This window comes from Thalia democratica, chromosome 3 (genome assembly GCF_965202585.1).
Source record: "Thalia democratica chromosome 3, ktThaDemo2.hap1.1, whole genome shotgun sequence".
Classification (NCBI taxonomy): domain Eukaryota; kingdom Metazoa; phylum Chordata; class Thaliacea; order Salpida; family Salpidae; genus Thalia; species Thalia democratica.
The window spans coordinates 47,811,764-47,830,917 of record NC_139167.1 but is presented as its reverse complement, the minus strand read 5'-3'; the positions used below and the strand labels follow the sequence as shown (position 1 = coordinate 47,830,917).

The following is a 19,154-nucleotide window of genomic DNA, read 5'->3' as shown; positions in this document are numbered from 1 at the left end:
TAACATCCTTTTTTGGTTTTTGATCTTATCTTATATAGTTTTCACTAAACTACAAGATGCTTTTTACTGATTAAAAAAATTCAAAATAATTTTTGAGATATAGCCGGTCAAAGGCAACAATAGGTTTCCTTATGGGAGGCGCAAACTAAAACGGCAAATAACTAGAAATCACTAAAAATCCATCTCCTCCTATGTTTTTTGAGATAACTACCTCAAATTTTCAGGAAATGATCCTTGCAATATTTAAAAAATTCTGTCGGAACAGAATTTAAAAAAATAAAACATTTATAATTAAAAAACAAAAAAAAACATTTTTTGTTTGTTTTTTATATAATTTTTTTAATTTTATAAAGATTCCCTTTGACAGAATTTTCTAAATATATCAAGGAACATGTTCTAAAATTTGAGGTAGTTATCTCAAAAAACGTAGAAGATAGATTTTTAGTGAAATAGTCTATTTTTGCTGTTTTAGTTTGCGCCTTCCATAAGGAACCTATTGTTGCCTTTGACTGGTTATATCTAAAAAAATATTTTGAGTTTTATAAATCTGTAAAAAGCATTTTGTAGCTTAATAAAAAATATATAAAATGAGATCAAATACCAAAAAAGGGTGTTTACCCCCCTATGCCCTTTAAGAAACTTTGAAAACCTGAATAAGTCATTTTAAATTTAAATAAACAATATTTCATTGATTGATGATTTAAATACTACAAAATTTTAGCTTTTGAATATTTTTGAAAGATGAAAAAACATAACTTTAAATGGTAGTGCTATTAACATTTGTGTTGGAAAAGATTTTAATCTATTCTAAAAAATTAAGAGTTATTTCAGGGTTGCCATACTTTCAGGGTACTCAGGATATTTTGAAATTTTAAAAAAATTCTGAATATTTTGATTATTTTGTTTTTAATTCAGGATGAATCAGGACAGTTTTGATTTAAAAAAATCTTAGAACTGTTTTATTTTTTTTCTAAACCTAGAATGAGATTTAGTTGATCCAGTTTCAATATTTGTTATCATATTTAACCAACATTTTTCAAGAACATGATTTTTATTAATTTTGAAATGCTTAATTAAGATTTTTTAAGCTTTGCGGCTAGTTCTTCACTGTTCTTGAAAATAACATTTTAGTTTTTGTTATATGTTTTGATTTTTAGAAAACAAATAAAGAGATCTCAACTACTAAAGGAGAAATAATAAATCAATTATTTCAAGACTTTATTTTACAAACTAGGTTTTGGTCAAAGACCTTTTCAGTGCTTAAATAAATCTTATTCAAATAAAATTACATTTAAACAATTTAAGATGATTTAAAAAAGTTTTATTGAGGTAATTCTTGATTTTGTGTAATTTTTATCTATTTTGGTAAGTTTTCTTAAATTTCCATTTTTTTTCAAAAAACAAGAAATTCCACCATAAAATTTTCTTTAAATCTTTTTAAGTTTTTCACTATGTGTTTGTGTGATAAGTGGCCACATGTAAACCTTATCAGCTAAAAATTCCAAGAGTTTTTTCGTCCCATACAGTTTGCATTGGGTGGTTTTTTGAAAATTGTAGGTGCCAAGGTGAAAAACTCTTTAAATCATCTGAAATTTTGAACAGAGTGTTTTTATGATATTTCTGAAACATAAATTTTTTTGCAGCTGGAAATTCAAAGTTTGCTGTGAAAATAAGCACCCTAATACACATACAACCTTCCTTTTAACTGTTGATAAAAAAAAATTAAACATGATGTTTAAGTAGTTTGTGCCAGAGGTAAACATAATCTTTTTGGAATTTGAAAAAAAAGTCAAGGCAGTTTTTGGTCACTCAGGACATTTTTTTTTTTTGACTCAAAGAGTGGCAACCCTGTTATAAAAAGAAAAATTAACACCAGGTAAAGTAGTTAACGCTGGAAGCATAAAAAAGTCTTAAAATTCAACAAAAAAAAAACTACAGATGACTTGGGGCAGTTTTTTGGTCACTCAGGATATTTTTTTTGAATCAGAGAATGACAACCCTTTTTTTGAATAGGAGGCAACAATAGGTTCCTTATGGGAGGCGCAAACTAAAACGGCAAGTAACTAGAAATCACTAAAAATCTCCTACGTTTTTTGAGATAACTACCTCAAATTTTCAGGAAATGTTCCTTGCAATATTAAAGTTCAACTTTCAAGTTTTTAGCTGTAATTTTTTTACATGGAACGATTATCACAAAAACTTATTCTAAAAGTTTTCAGAAGATTTAAATAAAGTTTTATGAAGGCATTTTTTTAGTTTTCTGTACTGTTTTATCATTTTTTGTTATTTTTAAGTTTCTTTTGACAAAATCAAGGAGGGCCTTCATGAAACTTTTTCAAATATTTTGAAAGCAAGTAATATAAGTTTTTGTGATAGTTGCAGCATGTAAAAAAACTTGAAAATTGAATTTTTAAGGTCCCATACAATTTACACAGGGGTGGTTTTCAGAAAAATTTAAAGTGTGCCACAGTGGTAAAAGCTAGGAAGCTAATACTTTTTGTGCTGTCTATTTATGTGATTTGCCAATTACCAAAAAAAAAACCTAAGCAAAATTCTAGAATTTTTATTTTTGAGGGTCAACAGATGCACCTTAATACACACCCTGTATTTAGTAGTTGATATTATTAGTCTGAATAGTATGGTAGTAGTTTTAAACTACTTGGTCTTACTTGGTATGTTTTACCTCAGCTGCAAGATTATTTTTACCAAATTAAAGGTATTTAAAAAAAAAAGAGATTAAAGATAGTTAGATTAACAGATTCTGTATTGAAGATGAAAACTAAAATAATAAAAAATTAAACTATAATTCAGAAAACAAATGGTCTTCTTAAATCCAGTCTTGTATTTTACACAGTACTTTAGGGGGTTGACTGAGACTCAAGCTAGTTTGCTTTGTTTAAAGAGCTGTTGGTATTTTGGATACTTCTTTAAATCTCAGGCTAGTCTTTATGACTTAAAATACTTATTTTCTTAAATTTTTTTCAATTTTCTTTTGTATAATTTCTTTTTTGTTTCAGCTTGATTAATAGTGTACTTTTTTTTTCATTCATATTAAAAACTCAATCAAGTTTGATGTCTCTAAAGCTGATTTTGTTTGCCTCAAATAAGGGAAATTCTAGTTTATTCTTGACGAAATAAATTAATAGTTGTCCTCGGGAGTTTTTTGTACTTAACATGTTCCTTTTGTTGGTAAGAAGTAACATTAACATTTGTAAAAAAAAAGTTGTAAAGTCTTCTATGGCCACTTAAATAATTTTATAGAGTGTAAAAAATTATGTATGTTTAAATCAGTTTCAGATTTCTAAAGAAAATCATTTTTTAATGTTTAAAAATAATTACAGGGTTGCTACTTAATCTGGAAACCTGGAATTCAATAATTTAGGCAAAAATAACCTGGAAAAACCTAGAACTTGAGAAATTTTGAAAAAAAACCTGGAATTTTTAATGATTTTAACATTTTCAGTACCAAAATTTTAATTTGACACAAAAAATCTATCATATAAATAAGATTTTTATGTCATCATCAAAAATATTTTTAATTAAAAAGCACATTTAAAGTAACTTTACAGCATCTTTTAAATTTTTTTGTACTATTTAACAGTTTCTTTTATAGAAATTAACTTAAAACTAAAAATAGACCCAAAAATGTTTACTTTTAAAAACCTGGAAGAAATTTGGAAAACCTAGAAAAATATTGAAAAAACAAGTGGCAACCCTGTAAATAAAAAACCCCTTTTATTTTAACAAACGTAGTTGCTTTTTAACCTGTAAATTTAAAATATTTTTACATTAAACTTGATAAAAATTTTATTAGATAAGAAAAAAACTGTTATACACAGAAAGATATATATTACTTGAAGTTTATCATTATTATTTAACTTATTTAAACCAAATATCCATAATAGTTATGTAGCTGAGTCAAAAAATTGAGAACAACATTGTTGTAAAGTTATATAAAGTTAATTTATGTTTTCTAGTTTGTTGCAAAAATGAACAAGGAATTTGTAAAAATATATATATTTTTTTTAATTTTCAAGAGTTTATTTCAAAGCATTATACTAAAATGTTTCAGGTGTTCTACAATAATATTTAGCATAACATTATTATGGCCATACCAAGCAGGGCTCGTGTTTATGCTGAAGTGAACACTCACAGACCTAAAGAATATTGGGATTATGAGTCTCATGTAGTTGATTGGGGTAATCAAGATGACTACCAACTAGTAAGAAAGCTTGGACGTGGAAAATACAGTGAAGTTTTTGAGGCATTCAATGTTACTGAAAACAAAAAAATTGTCATTAAAATTCTGAAGCCAGTTAAAACTAAAAAAATTAAAAGGGAAATAAAAATTTTGCAAAATCTTCGTGGTGGTGGCCCAAACGTTATCACTCTTATTGATATTGTGAAAGACCCGATATCAAGGACACCTGCTCTTGTTTTCGAGCATGTCAACAACATTGACTTCAAACAGTTGTATCAAACTTTAACAGACTATGATATTCGATACTACATGTTTGAAATCTTGAAGGCTCTTGATTATTGTCACAGCATGGGTATAATGCATAGAGATGTAAAGCCTCACAATGTGATGATTGACCACGACATGAGAAAACTGAGGCTCATTGATTGGGGATTAGCTGAGTTTTATCACCCTGGACAAGAATATAATGTTCGCGTTGCATCAAGGTACTTTAAAGGTCCTGAGTTGCTTGTTGATTATAGGTATTATGATTATTCACTTGATATGTGGAGTTTGGGTTGCATGCTAGCATCTATGATTTTCAGAAAGGAACCTTTTTTCCATGGTCATGACAACTACGACCAGCTAGTAAGAATTGCTAAAGTTCTTGGCACTGAAGATTTGTATGAGTACCTTGATAAATACAATGTTGAGCTTGATCCAAGGTTTAATGACATTTTAGGAAGACATTCAAGAAAACGCTGGGAGAGATTTGTACACAGTGAAAATCAGCATTTGATAACTCCAGAAGCTATTGATTTTCTTGACAAGCTACTAAAATATGATCACCAGACTAGGTTGACAGCAAAGGAGGCAATGAGTCATCCTTATTTTGTAAATGTAGTTAAAGAGCAGCAGTCAGGAGGAAATACTGCATCATCAGGTCAAAACCAGAATGCAGCTGGAAATTAGTTCTTTCCTGCTATTTTGCACACAATAGCTGAAATGAAGCTGAACTTAGATGGTATTATGTCTGTCTAGTTAGTAATAATGACAATAAGTTATTTTTACAAGTATAACTTTTTGGATGACCTTAAAAAAATTTAAATGTTAATATAAACTTTTCTCTATTGTATATCTGGAAATTTTACTACTTCTGATTTTATGTACAAAATAATTTACCTGAGATTCTCAATTTCATTTAAACTTATTTTTTTATATTTTAATTAATTCTTTATAAGCTAAGCAGATTTTGATACTTTATTTTTAATAGCTTCTTGAAAAAGAATTACATTGGGTGTTTTCAAATGTTATTAAACACTTATATAGTAGTCCACTATCTAGATCTTGAAAAATTAGAAATTGATGTTTTTATTTAAAACATTTTTGATATTTTTATTCTATTTTTGTGCTTACCACTTAATTTTATTGTAAATGGTTTATTTGAATTTAATTTTAGCAGTCTAATTATACTTGAATTAGTTTAGATTTTGTTTATTCAAATTTTCAAATGCTTTTGTGTTTAAATTCTGAAATACTATAAATTCCTAGGTATAGTTAAATAAATTTATTGATACATATCCCAATTAACTTCAATGAATTCTGTAGATCAAACTGAAGGTAAATTTATATTTTTAAGGTAGATTTAATAATTTTAGTTATCTAAATAAATTGAATTAATTAATATCATAAGCCTGTCTTTATTTGTAAATAAAACATTATTGCTAAATGATTTAATTTGAAAAATACCAGCTAATTTAACTGAGTAAAAAAGTTTTTTTTATTCCTAAATTTGGTTATACTTAAGAATAATTATTACTTGAAGAAAATAACTCTCTGTAAGTAAAAAATCATGTTAAGTGAAAAAAAAGACCTAAAAATGATAGTGATATAAATAAGACTGATGGGAAATAAAAGTACTGTAAAAAATTAATAAGTAGATTTTAAAAAGTTAAGGTCAATACTTAAAGTATTTAAGTGAGTTTTCGAAAACTAGTATTTTTTAGAAACTGACTAATGTTATGAACTTTAGGAATAATAATATTAAACTCTTTAAACAATTTGAGAATTAGTTTGTTTTTTAAGTAAAGTAAAATTGAGTAGCATATATATTTTCAGTTAATTAATTGTTAAATCCACTGAAAAATATTTCAGCATCTGTCATCTAATAATTGTCAGGCAAGCTGTCTACTCAAACTAGTTTAAAACTGTAGAAAAAAAATCTGACTAGCTTATTTCAATAGAATTTTAGAAGTGTTTGTAAAACTCCCACTAGTTAGTTTTTTTAAATTAATTTCAACCAATTTTAAAATATTGTTCTAGATATAGTCACATCCGTAATATCTATAGACAATTTTTCATGTTTTTGATTTTAAATTAACTACTCAATTATTGTGTGTATTTTAGAAATAGATATAAATTACCTGTGTTAACTACTTTTAATTTATCACTATTTAGTAAATTTATACTCAAGCTAGTTAGTAACAATTCAGGCTGGCTTTTTGCTTTAAAGAGAGAAAATTTTGTTTTTTTTGTAGCAAGAACAGCATCTATAGCTTCAAAAGTCAAGATTATAATATATGATTTTAAGCCCGTAATGGCAAATTTCATGTGTAGAATATTTGCCTATTTTAGACTAATTAAGTAAAATCAATAACACCCTTTCCCCCCTTAATCTCTTAGTTAGTTTCAAACTTACTGTTTAGAAACAGTGTATTTCTAATAACAGTTAAAAATATCCTTGAAGTTTAACCTATAGCAAAGATAACTAATAGCTTAATCTAATGCACTGAAAAAGTAATCTTATTAACCATTGAAATTTAATATCTTTGGAGCTTAATTTATTTTTTGTTTATTAATTTTAGGTCTATATAAGTAATAAAAAAAACTGATATATCCATCAGGTTTACTTGTTGGAACTTCCAACATTTTTCATCCATTATTTTTATAACGACTAAAGAATTTTATATTTTTCAGTACCTTTTCTAAAAGTTTTGATAAGCATATCTTAAATTTTTTTCTCACGAGCACTTAATTATGATTTACAAATAATATACAATAAAATTAAAAGTTGTTAACTTTGAGAATTATGGTTTCTAATTTCAAATTTAGTTTTATTATTTATATTGAACACCGTGGAAGCAAAGAATTATCAACAAAACTACCGTTTTGAATTTTAATACATTTAAAAAGTTATAGACCCCATATAAAAAAGAAAAACGAAATCCTAGTTTGTATCAATTGAATCTGTGTTCAGAATAAAGATGTGTAACCGGCTATTTTATATTGAGCGTTGCCTCATTCGGATTGTTGATCTAAGTTTAGGTCAAACCACAACCAGATTATATATTTTTTTTAAATCAAGATACATCACAGACAGGAATTTAAAAAATAAAGATCTGGTTGGACTGGATCTCGGCAAGCTTTTTCTAGATCCGATAGAAAACTAACCTGAATTTAAACTGTTTTATAATAGGAAAGCAAAAATTTGTCATAACTGTAATAAAATGAATAAAATAATATAGCTATAACACCCTATAAAGTTGCTAAATTACTTAAAAATTTACTTTATATTTGTCATCTGTGTACTACAATGACTTTGATCCTCATGTAAAATTTTATACTTTAATAATAAATTTGGTAAGCATTTAATGCTTTCTGTAAATAATATTTTGAGAGTAGTCAATGCTTTAGTTTCTGAAAAATTAGATATTAAATCACGAGCATAAAGTTAATTTTATAGGCAAATTTATTAATTTTTCAAAATACATAAAACTTTAATGTCAATTATTTTCCTTATCTTAAAAGCTATCTAAAAATTATTTTTAATCTATTTTAGAGAACGCACCTTTGTCTTTAATTAAAAAGAATTTGGTTTGGGGTTGGAATTATTTCATGGGGTCCCTTCAAAAATAAAGGTTTTTTTTTTTCATTATTATTGTTTTAGAACCAAAAATTAATATTTTTTCCTCTATTTTGCATGTTATTTAAACTCTTAAATAGTTATTTTATAAATAATGTTAATATCTATTAGGATTTGGCCCCAAAGCAAAATGATGTATATTACACTATCATTTGCCTTGGCAATTTCCAAGATAAAAGATTGATAAAAGGAAAAAAAAAATAATAAGAATGTGAATTACAACAAATTTAATTAAATTATTTTAGTTTAATTAAATTTGTTGTAATTCACATTCTTATTATTTTTTTTTTTCCTTTTATCAATCTTTTATCTTGGAAATGGCCAAGGCAAATGATAGTGTAATATACATCAGTTTGCTTTGGGGCCAAATCCTAAAAGATATTAACATTATTTATAAAATAAACATTTAAGAGTTTAAATAACATGCAAAATAGAGGAAAAAAATATTAATTTTTGGTTCTAGAACAATAGTAATGAAAAAAAAAACCTTTATTTTTGGAGGGACCCCATGAAATAATTCCAACCCAAACCAATTTTTTTTTTAATTAAAGACAAAGGTGCGTTCTCTAAAAAAAAAAAAATTTTTAGATAGCTTTTAAAATTAGGAAAATAATTGACATTAAAGTTTTATGTTTTTTGAAAATATTAATAAATTTGCCTATAAAATTAACTTTATGCTTGTTATTAAATTTTCACCATAAAAAAATTAAAAATGCTTATTCATTTAATACATATTTAAAAAAATAATGTTATTAAAGTTATTGTTTAAGCTAGTTAAAAGATTTTTACTAGAAAATTAAAACGCATACAGCTCCGTTTTTGTTTACAATGGCATCAGTTAGAAAGGGGTCGGCAGGCAGTTGGTGGTCGCGGGCCAAATTTCAAGTTTCCAAAGTCTTCGCGGGCCGCAGTTTGAGTTTTAGTGACATTTGAATAATATTTTTGTTTTAGTTTTAGTCACACTAAAGAAAGGTTTTACTTTTATTCACCTTATTATTTTAAATGACTTTTAGCTATACATAGAATGCCTATTTAAATTAATACTTATTGGATAGAATTTACATTGACTAATATACTTAAGTGTTTATAAACTATCTACTTTCATAACCACTTAATAAGTTAAACTTAATACTTTTGTAATTTTACTTACAACCTAACTCTCTATAAAAACCTAACTTGAAAGACAATTTATGGGTTACTTTTATACATATGTTATATTATCAACCCTTTTTTCATATTTCTAAGAATATTTACTTCAAAAAAAGGTTTTTGCGTGTTAAGTAATTTACACTCATTAGAAAACTTATTAATTAATTAACTTAATAAAATTAATACCTATTTGTAATCCAGAAAGCTAAAACAAATTCTTTAACATAATTTATTCTCGAAAATTTTAATAAAATATCTTATTAGTAATTAGTATTTTACATGGTTGCCACTTAAAAAACAAAAATTTCTGAGTTGTATTAAACCAGCCTAAGTTTATTAAAAGTTGAAAAAACTAATAAATAGTTGTTAATCAAGCTTAAATACCTAGTTAAAATATCATCATTATCAAAAAGTACACAAAATGTAAGAAAACAAGAAAAAATTACAATTAGCAAACTACACTACAGTCATAAAAACTATTCTGAAAATTGAAAGATTTCTTTAAAGTGTTTGAAATAAAAGTTTCACACACACCTGAGTTTTTAAGCTTTTAAAATAGCCTGTTTGTGTAGCAACCCAGTTAAAATAAAGTTCACAACATAAAGAAATAACAAAGGTTATTAACAGTAAATAAATTACATGCCAAAAAAATATAAGTCAGCTGGAATGGACAATTAAAATTCTTAAAAAGTTTAACAAAAGTATAAAACTCTATTGAGTCATTAGCGAAGTAGAAAGACTTATTTTTTATTAAGCATTTTAGCAATTCTTTATCTGAAATAAGAATATTGCATTTAAAAGTAGTAATTGTCAAATATAAGACGAGCTACAAGAATAAAAAAAACGTTAGTTAGGAGTTAATACGAGAAACGATAAAAAAATAAATCACCTAAGTCAGTTCTCCAACAAAGCACATAATAATCTTCAGTAACTACAGAATGACCAGAAAAAATTGTTAAGGCAAGTTATAAAGTAGCAAAATTTATTACTTAAAATGAGATACCGTTTGTAATTGAAAACTTTTCCAAATAATTTATGTTGGCTTTAATGAAAAGCTTTTGTTTATTTCTTCATTGACAAGTAGAACTCGTGTTTAGAAAATGCATTAAGGTTATAGTCGTATAAATCAAATTAGAACTTTAATCAGTCTGTTAACATGAGAGCACTGATAAAAAAAATATTTCTCATCTGAGAATTTTTATTAGAGATGTTTTTACTAACTTTGACATTTTAGTAGAATTTCTTGGTTTAGTTTCAAAGCAAAGCACAACAATCGGTGAAATTTTACAAGTAAAGGTGCAATACGCCAAAACAAAGTTTTTGAAAGTATAATTCCTTCTTTTATTTTTAGTATAAAGTTTAATTAAAGTTGAAAAAATGTCTTAACAAAAATATCTATATTAAAAAATACTGTTAAGCTACTTTAATATATTTTCTAATTGAAAAATATTTATTTGGTAAGTTTTTTGTATCAAATCGAAATTTAATTACTTTACATGTAAAAATTTTTCAAATTTCAGGTTTTTTCAAAAGTTCTCAAATTCAAGTTTTTTTCCAGAATTTTTAAGCATAAATTTTCAAATTCAAAGCTTTTCCTGGATTCAAGTTTTTTGGCAACACTGATTGTTCACACTTAAATGTACACAATAATATAAATAACATTTTTAATTATATTAGGTGCAAGACTTAAAATTTAACATATATTATAGCTCAAACTAACACTGTTGATTGAGCAAAACACACATCATAAATTTAATTTGCTAATCTTTCAAGCAAAAAAGTCAACCTGAGTCATCAAAAACATTCCTGATATTTTGTATACAAAAAGAAATTCTAGCCAAAAACTTAAAAAAATTTATTTGGCCTGAGATTAAAAGTCTTCAAATAGTGATAGTCAGAGTGTGTGGCAATGTACGAACGTGAACTTGGCTTGAATGGTTTTTTTTTTGTAATTTAATTTTTTAACCAAACTTTAAAACCAATTATTTTTAATTTCTTTAATGCTGACTTGGAATTTTTTTTTAGTTCTAAAGAACGTTCTTTTGTTTAACTTTTCACAATAACTTTTATCGAATTGGGGTTTTAGTTTTGTAGTGGGGCCCCTTTAAAAATTTAATGTTTTTTAGCATTTTTTACTTTACTTGTTTTTCTCCAAAAAAATTTTTTTCAAATTTTTTTATTTAAATTTATAAATATATATATTATATATAATTTAATTTTTTTTAATTTATTTTATTTATATTTATTTATATATTTATTATATACTATTTTATTTATTTATACTTAACTTAATTAATTATATGTTATATATAACTATATTATATATAATACAGTATTTAAATTTATAATTGGTTTTAAAGTTTTGTTAAAAAATTAAATTACAAAATAAGACATTCAAGCCAAGTTCACGCTCGTTGGCAATGTTTAGTTGTTTATTTGCTTGAATTTGGACTATTTTGATTAACAATGTACAAACTTAATAAACTTACCATCTTTAAATCTAGTTTATATTAAATAGGTAGCTCCAAAAAACAGCAATTGTGTGTATTGATATGCAAGGCATAAAAATTAACTAAGTTTGACAAAAAAAATGTTTGAAAAATGAAAATGTACACCTAACAAAAACTATATTAAATTATGTCATATATATTGTTTTAATTGTGTGTGTACAATTTAGATATTACATGTAGAAACGACAATGTTAGAAATTTACGCATAAACTAAACTTTAACTAACTAAAGTATTAAATAAAAAGTTGTTTAAAATATGAGCATCTTTTTAAGTTGCTGTGCATAGAAATTAATTTAAAGTGCAAAGAAAACTTTAAAAAAATTAAATGTATTGAAAAAAAAATCAAATAAACCTTATTTCTTATTACTATGTTATGTTAAATGTTTTTACACTAAAATGTAACATTTACAAATAAAAAATCTATAAAGGAAACGTAGGTATAAAAAATATTGAAAAAGAATATCTAAGCTATAAAGAAATGACACTTTAGTTAATTACTGTGCATTACTTTTGTACAAAATGGAAAACATTTGCATTTAGTTTATAAAATAAATAGGTATTATATATCTAACTTATTAAATCCAATCACTTTTTACACTCTTTTTTCAGATGATTACTTGCTGTTGTAAAAAAGAAGTTATTATGAAACTAAGAAAAACATCCTGTTAGAATGCTAATCTGTCTTTTTCACATTTTTAAACAAATGCAGTAATTTCTTCTAATTACTTTTAAATATTATACAGAGACTTAAAACTAAACTAATCAAGTTAAATCGAATTACCGAAAAAATTTAATTTGAAAAATGTTTTTGCTCAGCGGGCCACATTTACATACTCGTGGGCCACAAAATTTTCCTTCGCGGGCCGCATTCCATTCAAAAAAATAACGTGCTCGCGGGCCGCAGATTTACCCTTCGCGGGCCGCAAATGGCCCGCGGGCCGCAGTTTGCCGACCCCTGAGTTAGATTAAAAACAAGAGGTTTTGAATACACAATCTGGATCTCCACAACTTATCCTACCATCAAACAGAAGCTTAGTGTTAAAACATGAATTCTCTTTGTAGGTTAATTATAACTGTTTATTAGACGACAAAAAAAGCGCTCTAAAAGTTTAGTCTAACCACCTAGTGTACGATAAAAACTTTCAATTATGGAGATTAAAAAAAAAATAGTTGGAACGCTGAATATAATACTTTTTTTCTTTAAACATATATATTGTTAAAGGATTTTTACATTTTGCTGATTTTTAACACTACTAATAATGTCTGTACTGAATATTCAGGGTCTGAAAAAATAAGGTAAATGATGTCAGAAACTGTATTCGCTTTATATAAGGTTAAACTAAGTTCTAGGTTGTTCTGAAAATTTAGTTGCATCTTTTAATTATGTCTATAATTTATAGTACACTTATATGTGATATATCACAGTGCTATAATAAAATTATGTTAGTTCGGATGTACACAATTTTATTTAAAACTTTACCTAAAGACTGCCACATGTGAAATATTATGTTAGTTTGTATTTTATATAAAATATCTTTGTTTCTAACATTCTAAAACTTTCAGATTTAAAAGCATACGAAAGAAGAGTTGTTGAAATAGTATCCTGTTTGCAGCCAGCAACTTACAAATGGAGAGGTTACTATTGAATTAATTAGTTTTGATAATAAGTATTGTTTTTCGATAACTTTTTAAGTTTACTATTCTATTTCTATTTGAAGTATATTAAAGATTATTAAGTTGGAATATGATAAAAACAATTTTTAATGGAGTAAGTCTATTAAAGCTTATGGCGTTTTTCCGTGGTACTTAAAGTGTGTTATAAAATGAACACAGGTAAGTTTCATTATTTTTATAAAATACTTACTTAAAAGTGATTGACATCCATGGTTTTAAAATTTTTGTGTCAAATATAGTTATTTTATTTTTAGTTGTTCTGATAGTGTTCTCAGTCTTCACTACGATTGGTGCCTGGATGTGGCTTACTGACCCAAAAACTTTCAGAGTAAGTATAAAACTAACATATCTTCCTTAATGAGGTTTCATATTTGATAGTAAATTAATGCAAAGTAGTATGTAAATTATACATGTTGAAATTATATATTTAAAATAGTTGAACTTGAATTAGTTTGTCCAAGTAAGTATTTTGATTAATATAAAACCTCTACTTTAAAAAATTTGTTTAACATTATCAGTATTATTTTATTTGCAGTATTGAAATATTAAAGTTTTGCATACTGAGTAATATAATAAGATTAAAATTAAAGTTGTTTGCTACTAGTAGATAAAATATTTACCTGTTCATTTTTTATGAATGCCTAAACAATATTACACAACATCAATGTTATATGTTTGTAACAATCACTTATTTAATATCAATTACAGTAACTTGCTGTGTACTCAAAACGTGTAAAGACCGCATAAAATAAATAGGTTATACCTTTAATTTTTAATTATGTCTTGACTTAAGTATAAGTGATGTTAAAATCTATAAAAAGTTTCCTACTTACAAATAATTTTAAAATTATTTATCAAAAAGTAGTGTTCTTGTCTAAATTTTAAAATAACATTTTCTCTATTTAGTATTTAAACTTAAAAAAAGCATTGTTTTTATGTTGAGTTGCAGAAAACTGCAGTTTTGATTCAACGTGTCATATAAATTAGCTGTTTTTTAATAGTTTATAAAAGTAAACGTATGGTTAATAAAGGGGCACCAATATATATATTAAAGCAGTATGTTAACATTCTATGTTGTTTGAGTATTAAATAAACAGTTTTTTTAAATGTTATGACATCTAAATTCTTTTGAGATATATGTTATGCATCGGTATTATTGAAAGCTGTATCGTTATATTTTGTTTCACTTTAAAGTTTAAGGAATTTTTTTGTAACTACTATTTTTCAAGTCTATACAGGTGGGCGGTGTCTAAACAAGTAAAAAAAAGGCTCTTAAATAAAATCGTCATTATAAATTATTGGTGATTATAATTTTTATATAATGTATACAAAAAAATGTTTTGTAAAAAGTTTCTATAAAAATATATAACAAACAATGAACTTCCACACGATCAACAACAACAGCATTTGAGACAATCCACAACTAGTTTCTCGCGACTATGCTTCTCTGATGAGTCTTAATTAGAACGAAACCGGTCGTTAGTTGTCTCAGATGCTGTTGTTGTTGGTCTTGTGGTCTCAATTGTAAGCTTATTGTTAATTATTGACGGCACGAAACATCTTAGCTTTGTTGATGATGGCCGAAATAAATAGTGGTTATAAAAGCATATAATAGTAAGTTAGTCTCGTCCATTTTCTTAAAAGTTATTAAGTTTTATAATATTTTATCTTTTATGTTGTTTATGTTAAAAATTTGAAGTTTGTTTTTTTAGTGTTAAAACAACAACGCTTTAAGTGTTAAAATATAGATATAGTATTTGTAGCTAAAACTCTTTAAAAAAAATTATTTCTAAATGTTAACTTTTTACCAAAACATAAAAGTTCAAAAAACTGTAAGATGAAATAAACTTTAAGTGATAAATTATTTTTGAATTTTTTACGTTCCAATTACCTTAAAAACTGTAGAACTTTGCAACTTTTATTTCACATATCTCCAAAAATTTGTAGATTATTTTGAAAACTGTAAAAAGTGTTAGCGAAGATAAAAATCTTTAATTTTAGGTCAAATTTCTAAAATCATTATACGCCCTCTATGGCCTCACTTTTTCAGGTTTTTAAGTAATTTTTGTATTTAGTGTTGTTAGCTACAGTAAATGATCCAAAATTTAAAACCTAGTTATTAGATAAATTTAACTTAGTCGTTTTTTCAATAACAATATCAGTAATTTTCTCTGTAAACTCAATTTAAAATGTATCAAACAGTCGTCACGCTGTTAAATAAAATCATTTACTTGGTAATTTTTGAATGAAATATGAAAAATAAAGAAAAAAGTATACAGTAGCCAAATAAAAATTTTAAAAAAATTTTTTGTAATAAACTCAATTTTTTTTTTTTGAAAGAGATGCAACCCTTATGTAGGGTATTTGAACAAAAACATTTAAAATTATATATAGTTTATAATTATATCCTTTGATAGTTTATTTTCAACCAAAAGTTTTTTTTTTGTTCACCTGATAAACAGTTAAAATATTATTTAAGTGATAATTTTGAACTATTTATAAAAGAGCATTAAAAGTTTACAATTTAAAATATATTTGGTTAGATTAGTTAAGTATTGTAAAAATTTAAGCTGAGTTTAGGATATACAAGTTAAGACTGACAAATTTCGTAGATTATCATACATTTTAGACTTCGTGTAATGTTGTAGAAGTTCAAAAAATAAAAAGGAACAAAGTATAAATTAAAACCGTTTTTAAATGCAACATGTTATGCTGAAAGCTTTTAAAATTGTTCAATTTTCATTGATTGAAATCAAAACTTTTAATTTCTATCTATAATTTTTTTTAACAATTTTTTTTTATGTTTGCCTCAAAGTTTATTGTTTGTTTTTAAATAGAACCTGACATAATGTTAATTTATTTCTCTACATCAAACAGGAATCATTGCTACAATCATTATATATGCACCCAACATTCACTATATGTGCCACTGTTCTCATTATTTTATTCTTTTATGGTATCCACCGAAGAGTCGTCGCTCCTTCAATGTTAGTTGTTTTTTTTTTCATAGGCAATATTTTAAAAGCAAAATATTTATTTGAAATTTGTTTTAGAGCAAAGGTTAGTATGCTACTATGCTAGCTTATTTATTTGCTTCCTCCTTGCAAGTTATGTTTATATTATTTATTTAGGGTTTAAATTATGTTTAAAACTCGAGTTTAATTGTTTATTTTTATAATATTATAATACAGAGTTGCCAAAAAACCTGGAATTCTGGAAAAAACCTTGAACTCGACAAAGGCAAAAAAAAAAACTTGAAAAGTATATCTAAAAGAGTTTTTTAAATATTGTATCAATTTTTTTTTTTAACAAAAACACATTTATAGTAGCTTTACAGTATCTTTTCAATGTAGTTTAAGACATTTTTTTAACTTGAGTATATTTTTTTACTAAAACTGGACCAAAATACTTGTTTTTTAAAAACCTTAAAGAAATTTACAAAAAACCTTTGGCAACCCTATATAATATTTATTATATTGAGTTATAATAGACTTAAAAATTGTTGAGGAATAAGTATTATCTAATTATTTATTAAAAAATTGTTTATTTGAGTTATTTAAAATCGCATTAAAGGCTGATAACATAATTTTATTCATTACTGTTTTTACATCTGTTTGTGTTTATGATTTTGTAATCATTTTCATTATTGATGTCAATTTTATGAATTTACCAGGCGCACGCTTTATGATAACAGTTTTTTTATTATATTCAGCTATGATTGTTTTTTTTAAACTTTTTACTAAACTTTTAAAGATTAGACTTTTTAAATTTATTAAAGCTCATCTAACTATTTCTCTATTATTTTTGCAACTTTGGTTTATTTCACTTTAGTTAATAATTTGGCACTTTATAATTTTGATAAAAAAAATTCTCAACTAAAAAACTTTATTTTTCAAATTCATAAAGCTTTGTTATGTATATTATTTGCAACATTTCCTTATCTACCTATTCAATGTGTTATGCTCACATGAAATAATAAGCACTAGACTGCTACTAGTTAACTTTTAAATTAAATTCATTTTTTGTATTTTGGCAATAACTATTTATTTAACAAAAAATACTTAAACATGTTATGAACTTTCAATAAAAGCTTTTATATATGAATTGAAAAACTTACCTACTTACAAAATATTCACAAAATATTTTTGTGAACTTATTGATTTCTGAGAAAATAATTTAGCTAATTAATTACGTGATATTTTTTAAAAACAACAGTTTGAGTTGAACGGTTTTAACTTGTTTTAATAAAACCACAGAATAGTTGGAAGGCTGCAAAATGTTTTAGAAGATTTCAACATGTCCTGCGACGAAAATGGGCGTTTGTTGTTACGACCATGGCCCAAAAACTGATTCCAAAAATACATTTATGAAGCTAAGAATTCAATTTAAGTAGTTAAAGAAAATTTTTGAATGATTTTTCAAATAAAATGCTGCTTCTTAAAACTTGTTTAAATTCGATTTTTCAATGTAATACAACTCCTGAAATGATAAAAAATGTTTAACTTTATAACAGAAAATGATATAAGGGGACTTTCAAGTCCTTGATCTTTATTGATTTTTGTACGAAAAATACATATAGTACTTTCAAAAAAGCCTTACGACATGCATTTTGAAGGTTTATTTAAAACGAATTGACATAATTTTGTTTACAGCCTGATTTATTTACAGTATTAGTATTAAAGAGCTTTATTTTAGTGTTGTTAGTTCTAAATAGTTTAAGCTAGTTGTTTGTTTTTCGGTAATTCTATAATAAAATCAAACTAAATCATTAATTTGTAATTTTTGGTTACCAACTATTTATATAAGCTTGGTAATTTTTGTAAAACTATGTTTGTACTATTCTTCTGTTGTATCTGTATACTTAAAATTTAAATAATTCTCTACTAAATTTGGAAAGCTTTGATTGTTAGTGCAATTTAATGTTATCTCTTTTAGTTGTTTTTGAACTCTTTAGATTACTGACTACTTTTTAATATCTATTAATATAAATTTTTATTATATTTCATCAAGTAAAATATATTGTGTTTGAAATTTCATACTGGATTTTTATTGCCTTAACTTTTTTTTAATGTGCCTAAGATTTAGCTTAAATTTTATGTGTACGAGAATGCAATTATAAAGTAAAAAATAAACTGTTTTTATCTTAAAATACAGTATAAATCAGTTTTTTGTTGCATATATTGATGCTATATCTAAATGTATTTACTTCCTTATGGTTTATCGAGTTAATGCTGACTTAAATTTTTTATCTAAAAGTTAATAATTATATTGAGCTGACATAAATCAACTAAAAACTAATTAATGGGTCACTATGTTGCTATAATTTTGATAGGTTTTTATTTAAATGTTATAAATGTCCTTTAAACTACAATTATATTGAAGATTGATATGATATAGTAAGTGAGCTGAGTATAAAGCTCATAGCCTAGAATAGCTAACATAGAGTAACTGACAATAACTTATGATTAACGGATAAGTAAATATTTTCTAGAATTCTTAGTCTTGAGATTGTTAACTGTAAAAAACAAGTAGCATAGGTTTAAAAATCCTTACAAGACTGTTAACTTTTTTTAATAATGTTATATTGGTAAAATACATAAATAAAACTATAAACGAAGTACCTTTAAGAACATCACATATAATGTTTTATCTATTACGATAAACTCTTAATTATCTTAAATTAACTAGTAACAAAACTATATTTTTAATCCGACATCC

The 19,154-nt window shown here is 25.1% G+C and overlaps 2 protein-coding genes across 2 annotated transcripts; both read left to right on the top strand.

The window, feature by feature from the left end:
* Positions 1-4,076: 4,076 nt before the first annotated feature.
* Positions 4,077-5,731, top strand: LOC145832026 (casein kinase II subunit alpha). The gene has a single exon (XM_082939394.1). The coding sequence runs from the start codon at positions 4,106-4,108 to the stop codon at positions 5,150-5,152; it is 1,047 nt and encodes a 348-aa protein (XP_082795520.1). The 5' UTR covers positions 4,077-4,105; the 3' UTR covers positions 5,153-5,731.
* On the top strand, positions 5,730-18,204 carry LOC145832027 (nuclear envelope phosphatase-regulatory subunit 1-like). The gene is made up of 5 exons (XM_082939395.1): positions 5,730-5,800; positions 13,326-13,397; positions 13,691-13,764; positions 16,314-16,423; positions 17,693-18,204. Exons 1-5 carry the CDS (start codon positions 5,776-5,778, stop codon positions 17,784-17,786), a joined length of 375 nt encoding a protein of 124 aa, XP_082795521.1. The 5' UTR covers positions 5,730-5,775; the 3' UTR covers positions 17,787-18,204.
* Positions 18,205-19,154: the final 950 nt, after the last annotated feature.